Source organism: Sander vitreus, chromosome 13 (assembly GCF_031162955.1).
Source record: "Sander vitreus isolate 19-12246 chromosome 13, sanVit1, whole genome shotgun sequence".
Lineage (NCBI taxonomy): Eukaryota > Metazoa > Chordata > Actinopteri > Perciformes > Percidae > Sander > Sander vitreus.
The window spans coordinates 19377273-19386459 of NC_135867.1; the positions used below are offsets into that span (position 1 = coordinate 19377273).

Here is a 9187-nt window from a genome sequence, read left to right on the forward strand (position 1 = left end):
GTTCTGCTGATGCCTATTCTTTCTGCCTTTCTGGTCACTTTCACATAAATGCAAAGAATAACAGGAAGCACGGCAGCCTAACCCCTTCTTGTGTTTGCTTCTATGCACTAAGACGGAAATTCCACTAATCAATCTAAACATTTTGCTTGACTCGTCAGTTTGCATCCTGGATTGATGAAGTTCTTTTGTACTGTGACATTTTGTATAAAGATCAGTCATCAATATATTTACCTTGAGAAATGTCCTTCACTTTGGGTTGAGAAATACAACTAGTGCCTTAGATACATAGAAGAAATGTTAGTGTTTTTTCATTATTGTTTACTTATGGATCTAAGAACCTGTTTTGTTGCTCTGTGAGATTTATTTGTTGCCTTTTTTGTTTTCTGCATACTGTGTGTCAGGAGGACTCTGTAGTGCCATATTATACATACTTGTCTGCCCCTGTTATCATGACCATTAATGACCATGACCATTAATGACGCAGTATATTTGCAAACCTAGAGGCATTAAAACACACACAAACAAAGACAAAGCTTGAATGAATTTTGATGTGGAATTAGTTAGAGCAGTTCTACTGCACAAGTACTGTATCTGTCAGGGGTTTATGGTTTCTGTAGAATCACTGTTGTTCAAAGAGGTGAAGAATTAACTTCAGTCTCACATTATCAATGAAAAGCACCTTGTGGTCATGTTTTTTGGTTTGTGTATATATATATATACAGAAGAAAATGTAAGTTTCTGGAAGGAAAAAAAATAATATTTATGTCAGTGACAACAGTGAAGCATTATTTTGTCAATCTTTTTGAGATACTTTGATAGTTCAATAAAGCACCTTAGCACCTGTGAGTTATTTCCTCTGGAGGTTTTTTGAGCTTGCCATTACTCACACTGCTCACTCTGTCTCTTTGTGCTACTATAAATGACATCATCTCTAGCTCCCTAATGCTGCATACCCCCCTCCCGCCACCCCAACCCAGTGCACACATGTGGGATGCCGCACATGATGTAATTCCTCACTTCACCATATCTTCATTACTCTTTAGTAGCTAAGAATGCTGTAATATTGAGCTGTTCCTCTCCACTGGCATTTCCACTGTGAGGGGAGACCCAGCACCTCCTCTGCTCTCTCTGAGCCCTCTTCACTAGTCCTAGTTTGCTTTGTTTCAGGGCAGAAAGGCCCTCACTCTCCCCTACAGCTTGCCTCCTTTGTGAATCCCCCACCCCCCCCCCCCCTGTGTCTTTCTCCCGTTGTCTACCAGCTGGTAAAATTAAACGCTGAGTGTTTATGTCTGGCCCAAAGTCCCCACTCACCAGCCCATTGACTGTCCCCATGGCAACAAGCTCATCGGAGCTCCTGATGGAGGCTGTCTTCCTACAAGCTCTACCTGGCCACAGAAAGCAGAGGGAGATAGATGCGGGGGGCTGCATGAAGCTGAGCGTTGAACTGTACTGCTGTGAAAAGCAGAGCCAGAAAAAGAGAATTAGCTGCTGGAATTGAAAATGGCCTATTATGCCCCGCTGCACCACAGAGAGCTCCTCTGTCTATAAGGACCTATAACGCTGATGTCACCTTGACACTGTTAAGCTTGGACTCCAGGTCCTCAAGACCACACTTTACCTAAAACGGGTTTTTTTTTTTTTTCAGCTGACCTCTGCCTTCTGTAGATCTTATCATGGTCACAGCAGTTGTTGTCATTCTGACCTTGAAACAGGGCATCCTCAGTGTAAAAATCCATGGTGGAGCTTACAAAAGAGGAGAAGCTCGGTAGTAGTAATGATGTCAGCCAGCAGTGGTTGAATTAGTTTGAGACACTCGTGTAGAAGATCAGTGGGTTTGCTTTTTGCCTGCAAGACAACAGTTTCCAAGGATACTTTTCACAACACACAAAGGAGTGAGCAAACGTCTAAGGCAGCGTAGAGGGATGCATCACTGACGCTTGTGTAAGAGAGACTTTGATATTAACTCTCTGGCAGAGGTGGAATCAAATTGTCACCAGCATTGAGCTGAAAATATTGAGATAGATATCAGAGAGGAAAATGGCACACCACCTACTGCTTTAACCTTCCTTTTCCACTATTACACCAGCATCTGCTCCCTGCAGGGTCTGTTGTCTGGGCAACATGACCCTTGACCCTGCTGTAAAGGTTTAAGGATGGGGGGGTTTGTCTTGCCATCACTCGCTCCCTTAACTTCTCTTCATGCCACCGAGGTGTGCTGTGTTTAATTCATGATGATCCCGTCTGCTACGCTGACCTCGCCGAGTACCAGCATGCACTTTTCCTAGCTTCACAGTGTGTGCGTCTGTGTGTCTTTGTGATAAAGTGCTGAAGTTAGAGAGACCGACAGAGCCTTGCACTGAAGCCAGATCCCAGTGTGGGGACAGTTGATCCACCACTAATCCCAGCCTCTCCAGAATGGATGATATTTGAACCAATGAAATGTTTAAATGGGAGAAAAACCTTTTAAACAGAAACAGAACATGCATGAATATATTCAAGCCTATAATTCTTCCACATCAACTCCTGTATGAATAAACCTTTTGAGCTCTCGAGGTGCTCCATGCATTGTGGCAAAGTACTTTTCTTTTTTTAATTCCTCGTCACATGAATGTCTGCGAATATGTCTGTCACCAGGCATTAAAGCAGGAAGCTTGATGAACTGCATTTTTAAAGGCTTTTAGATCAACTCAAGAGGCTCTTGTCATAGTTCAGAAACCATCACAGGTAATCAAACGGTTATTAACTGTTAGAGGACAGCATGAAGAGAGAAGAGGGGGGAGGGTGATACAAGGAGGAAGAAGTGGCTTTCAGGGGTGAGCTCAGAAGTCCCAGCTTGTTCAATCTGCATCATAATTGATCTGTTATTTAGGATTCTCATCTCAGCACGTTATTGATTTCTTTTTCCACCTCAACAGCTAAATCAACTGGAATTGACCATTACACACTATGCTTTTTTTCCACCCGTCACCTTTTGTCCTTCATTTCCTTCAGTGTCCCACAATCACAATTTTACACATTACCGCTGATTGGCCAAAACTTGCTGTTCCGTGGGTTTAATGCATCATAATCACAATTAATCCTAATCCTCTCAGTGGACAACATGGAGCGCATGCAAGCATATGGTCAAACAAAGCTTATTCGGCAGACATTACAACAGCAATTAGAACTCGACACACACAAAAGACAGGAAAGACCATGTACAGACATGGATGGATGGATGGAGGTGATGTGAATTAGAAAGCTGACTGATCAACCCCAATATATCCAGGCATAGCGAACGCTCAGGTTCCTGCAAGGTTGCAAAATAAGTATTAGACAAGTTGACAACATGTTGACTTGTCTGTTGCTATTCTAACTAACAGAAACCTAAATAATTCCAATAACAACCAGGTTTATAGTTCAATTACTCAGAGGCTTTTATGTTCCTTTTCTTTTGGCATCTGCATACGTGCATCCCCCTCCTTTCCTCTCCAGAGAAACAAGGACAGTCCTTGAGGACAGAAGACACATAGTGACACTCAGTTGTACTCCTCAGAACAAACTGTGCTCTAGTTAAGAAAACTCGTACATGTTGCAGGTTTAACATTTAAAAATGTCAAGCCTAAGAAACGCACACACTCAAAACAAAGCAACAAAATTAACATCAACTGTAACTTGCCTGCTGTGTAGGGTAAGTGTCAAACTTGCAGAAGCTTTTACTTTGCTTGACTGCAGATGGTGACATTGATAGAGTGTCATCTGCAAGTCAAAACTGATGTTGGTTACTCTCCATGCCTCTAGGTGGGGGTCTGAAACTGGTTGCACTATGGTTCTGCAAATGGATTATACTGGCCGGGCCTGCTTAAAGTACTTCTGACAGTGTGTCAGAAAACAAATATTCTATGATTTAATGCAGCTTTGAATGAACACCTCTGACTGTGTTTACACAAAACCTTCTCATTTGCAGCAGTCTTTGACTCTGTCTGTTGAACTTCCTCATGTGGATGTTATTGTGTTTGTGCTCTCTCTACTCTGTCTCAGACCAATCTCAAGTGAAGAGGTCAAACTCCATCGTTGTGGCTGGAGCTGTGATGGGGGCAGTCCTCGCTCTCTTCCTCATCGCTGTCTTCCTCATCGTGATCATCACCGCTCGCAAGGCCCCGCCACCAGCTTTCGCTGACAAAGTGTACGTCCGTCAAATAATTCATGCTGCAGAAACATGCACATCTGGTTAATTAATGACATGATACCTTACTGAGGTTGACTGAAGCCCATCAGAGGGTTCAGGGAGGTGCTCCTTACTCCTGTGAAGAGCGCTGCAGCGGTGCGCACCCTGGAGCAGGGAGGCTGCAGGACAAGGTTGAGGGGTGGCAGATAATTGCTGTCTTGGCAGAAAGCCCTTGTCCTAGTTTGTTCAGTCTGTTCCTATAGTGCACCAGCACTCATGTTAATGTAAGAGCTAAGAAGAATAACTTTGAGGTTGAATTATTTACAGAAGGAGCTGGGTCACATGCCACCAGAGTCCTTTGACTGACAATAAATGTTTGTGTGTGTGTGTGTGTGGGTGTGTGCATGCTCAATGACACACTAACAGGGATGGATGAGGGGGATCAACCTGCAACCTTGCACGTATGTGTTTTGTCTATCTCTGTTGTCTATGTTCTGTATAACTGTGATTAACTGCTTCTATCTAGCATTTATAGCAAAACAAAGGTGTAGTTTAAAATACTGCTGACCAACCAACTACCCCGAGCTACATGCAAATCATTATTATGAACCTGTGGACCATATCTGCAAGGTTGCAGGTTGATCCCCCTCATCCATCCCTGTTAGTGTGTCATTGAGCATGCTCACTCCAGGGAAAAACAGTTACACGCATCAAGCATGTCCCAAGGAAGAAAGCTACTGTCGCTGCTGAATAAATGTCATTCCTGTAGCATTTAACTCAGGGTTCCAAATCCTTCCAAAATACAAATTTCATGTCAATTGCAAATAAGTCAATGATGTATGAAAAACAAACAGACTAATTGGATATACAACTTGCAGCTTATAATTGGGAAGTACAAAGCGTAGAGCTGATAATCCAAAAATGTTTATACATGGATTATTATTGTTCCAGCTAAAGGATTATGGATTACCTTTTCTTGACTATGATATTCTCTTTCTGAAATCTCATATTTTCTCTCATTGTCCTTAAAGTACACAGTCAACCTATGAGCAATGGCATTTGTTTTTTATTCCAAACATATTGTCCTTTGTAAAAAAAAAAAAAAAAAGAATTGCATTCTAATTTCAGTGACAGTGTACACCTCTGACTGATCATGTGACAGTGATAATAGGCCACCTTCAGACACTGCTGACTGGCAGAAAACAGCATGATCTGAGGGGGGAATACTTTGTGCATGGGTGTGGGCCATGCATCAGCACACTGACAGGACGGTGTATCTAGCCGCGTGTTGGTCTGCGGTCAATGCCACGACAAACTTAGCATCTTAAGTGTGACCGTGGCTGGAAGTCCCAGTGGGATGACGGGGGAAGGGGGGTGTGGACACAGGCATCGTTCCTCTCCTTCATCACACATGGATGTGAGTGCAGGACAGCATGTCACTGAACCGGAATCTCTTACCGTTTTCCACCCCAAGTATGAAAGAGAAGAGCAGCATCAAGTGATACACAGCGTTAGAGAATCAATTGTCTGTCATGACATCATTTTATGAATGGCCAAGGTCAGTTTCTAGGTTTCAGTTTAGTAGTGGAGGGGGATTTCAATCAATGAGAAAACTCCACACTCCGCCCAGCTTTCTGTTATGAATTTGTAATTCAGGGTTATTTTCTCAGACAAAGCAGCATTTGAGTCAAAAGGTGTTTCTTTAAGCAGCCCTCCTCTAACTTACTTAATCACTAAACTGGTGGTTTTATGCTGCTTCTTTTTATTGACACAGTTTGCTCTTTCAGGTGTCTGTCAGTTCTGGAAATAAAATCTCTCTTTTATTATTTCTTTTTCTCTTTCTCTGAAGGATTGACCTTCCTCCGACACACAAGCCGCCTCCTCCCTACTCTGAGAGAGCACCGGCTGTTCCCCTGGGTGTCCACGCGTCACAAGTGGCCTGGCTCTGTCAGGTAAACCCCAATCCCTTTTTATAACCACTTTAATATCATGTCAGTACATTTCATCTGAATCATCACTTCACCACAAAGATTAACACTTGGTGAGCTGATGATGAGCGCTGAGTCACAACAGGAAGTAATAACAACCTAGATACTGGCCAGCATCATTTTCTGTGTTGAATAAGCAGTAGGCTTAATGGCTGTACTCATTTAATATGTAGCAGTAATAGTTTAATTTTTAATTTGTGTGCTCAGCTCAACTCAAGCTTTCATAAGCCTGTACTTTTTTGAGTCACACCCCGAAAGAAAACTTTTCCAGTTTCTTCTTACACTTAGCGTGGCTCTCTGACTCTCTGACATGAGAAATCATGAGAAGATAAAACTACTGTGTGTCGTAAAAGTGCAGTCACACTATCTTTGATGATTTGTAACCAGCAGACTCGCAGGGCAGACCGCAGTCACGAGCTGACTGACAGACAGCACCCACTAACAACAAGGCCAGGACCACGAGCAACGCAAAGCCCCACCCAGCAACTCTCCCGCCTGCAGTGGGTGTGTCATCAGAGTGGGACAGACCGGGTGTACATCAACCACCGTGAACACTATGTGTGACAGACATCCTGAACACAGTCCACCAAGCTCCTGTCAGTCACTCAAGTGTACAGGCTTCACCTGATTCACTGAGCCATCAATCCAGAGGAGGGAACAGCTGGCAGCCTTAGAGGGCAACAGCTCTTCTATTTCACATTGTTAAATGTCTTTTGTCTCAAAGGAGTAGTTTTGTTTTGGGAAATACGCTTGTTCTTTCTTGCTGAGAGTTAGATGAGATGATTGATACCCCTCTTGCATCTGTCTGTAAAATATGAAGCTACAGCTTAGCTTAGCACAAAGACTGGCTCCGTCCAAACGTTACAACAGTATCATAGTTGCATCTCTAAAACCTGGAGTCACTGCCGGTTGCCTAGGAACCTCACAGTGATGACATGACTCCTGACACCTGTCCAAGAAATAGTTCAAACCCCCCTTAAAATCACAAATTGTGTTTTTACAATTCAGTTTATTTGACCTTTGGACAGAGCCAGTCTAGCTGTTTCCCCTTGCTTCCAGTCTTTGTGCTAAGCTAACTGCCTGCTGGCTCTAGCTTCATATTTACTGTACCGACATTAAAGTGGTATCAACCTTCTTATTTAACTCTCTGCCAAAAGGTTAATAAGTGCATTTCCCAAAATCTCTAACTATTTCTTCAATTCTTTTTAATTTTTTTTATTTCTGTATCTATCAGCATATAGTGTTTTATGTCACTTAGGATACCAAAAAGATGCTTTAGAAATCACATCTGCCCCCTAATCAGCATGTGCACTATACTGTACATGAGTAGAAAACAGCTGAGGGTCATAGTTATCCACCGAAATCCAAACACTGTTTTCCTTTTTCTTTTTTATCAGAGAGGGTACCACAAAGCATAAATCACAGACTCATTCTCAGGCATATCACCATGAAGGGATTAATTAAGGTATTTCAGTCCCAGTTCTGTAATTTGCTGTAATGTTATAACACAATGCTTTTTGGCAGCATAAACTGAATAATTTGTAAATGTGTAAACGTTGGCTCTGTCACTCAGTGTAATAATGTAGAGTTGTAACCTCCTACTAATCAGGGAAACAGTAATCTGAGACATTACTGATGTCATTACCTTTTAAATATACTGTAGAAAAATAATGCACTTGTTATGTGTGAAATAATCAGAATATTTTGTTGGCAAGGAGTCAGCGCTGCAACAGATTCACTGTTTGTCGAAGTTGAAGTGGATTACATACTTCATATTATCTGACTTTTATCTGGAGAACTGTTTGAAGTGCCATAATGACATTTTGGGAGTATTCCCTCTAAGTATATAGTATGCTGTAGTTTTTTTTATTAAAATGCTTTTTAATTTAAATGCGTACGATTTGCACCAGTGACATGATGCTGTGGCAACAGTAGATTAAAAGTCATGTGTTCTCCCCTATGGTTCTCCCTCTGTATAGAATCAGACAGCTCTACATGATGGTGTTCATTAACCTTCTGAAAGTAAACAGGCTGAGAGATGGAAGCTCTGAGTCACTACATGTGGAAACAAGAGAAGAAGTCCTTGAAGATTTCAGAGAGTGAGAGATAGAGTTTGAATTGAGGTGTGGTGGGCTTCTGAGGTACATTCATCGCAAGGTCACAGTCACATTTCATCCTCTGTCATTGTCACAGCAGGGTGAAAGGCTGTTTGTATTACCAGGATAAACATTTGGATAGATGATGCAGTCTATTGATGGTTAACATGTTTTTTCAGGATTGATTGATTCCTGTAGATCAGTCAGTGATCAGTGGGTTTCTCCATTCTCTCGTGAAGGGGCGTATGCTGACACTTTCCAAGAGCAACACCTAGTGGTCAAACATGTCAGTGCAACCTCTGGTGGTGACTGTATTACCATCCCTGAATATATATATATATAGTAAATATGACACTTGGCCCCTCTCTGTCCCTCTCTGTCCATGAGTAAGTCACTGTATTTGATTAAAAATATAACGTAATGTGTCTAGATTTTAGGGTGGAGGAGATATTAAGTCACCGTTGGATCATTCATAATAACTAAGACAAGCCTAAGGAAGTTTTGTAAATGAAAAATCATCTATTACATTGACTGATAAAATATGATTTAAAAGACAATAAATATGCATGTATTGTCTAGCCATGGAATAGGCCTATATATATATATATATATATATATATATATATATATATATATATATATATATATATATAATGACTGTGTCCTGGGTGGCAGCCTCCCCATGTTATTATATTTGCCTCTGCTGTTTACTGTTTTGCCAGATTTGAGCATTTTACTTTCCTGTTTATTTAGCTTCATGAAATTTATTGGTTTGGTTGCCTGTACTGTTTTACATACTAGAAGAGTAATAGGCCATTTTCACAGAAGATATTTTGACATGTCACTGTAGAAAAAGCAAAGGTGTAAATAATAAAATCAATGATGGCTGAATTCCATTTAGCTGCTTCACTTTCAGGGTCCTAGTATTGTTTATTCTGGCTCACTGTCACACTGTC

General features: G+C 41.5%; 1 protein-coding gene across 1 annotated transcript; it reads left to right on the forward strand.

Annotated features, from left to right (window-relative positions):
• Window positions 1-1330: 1330 nt before the first annotated feature.
• Window positions 1331-7962, forward strand: LOC144528260 (uncharacterized). The gene is made up of 4 exons (XM_078266748.1): window positions 1331-1454; window positions 4021-4165; window positions 5997-6099; window positions 6526-7962. Exons 1-4 carry the CDS (start codon window positions 1331-1333, stop codon window positions 6697-6699), a joined length of 546 nt encoding a protein of 181 aa, XP_078122874.1. The 3' UTR covers window positions 6700-7962.
• Window positions 7963-9187: the final 1225 nt, after the last annotated feature.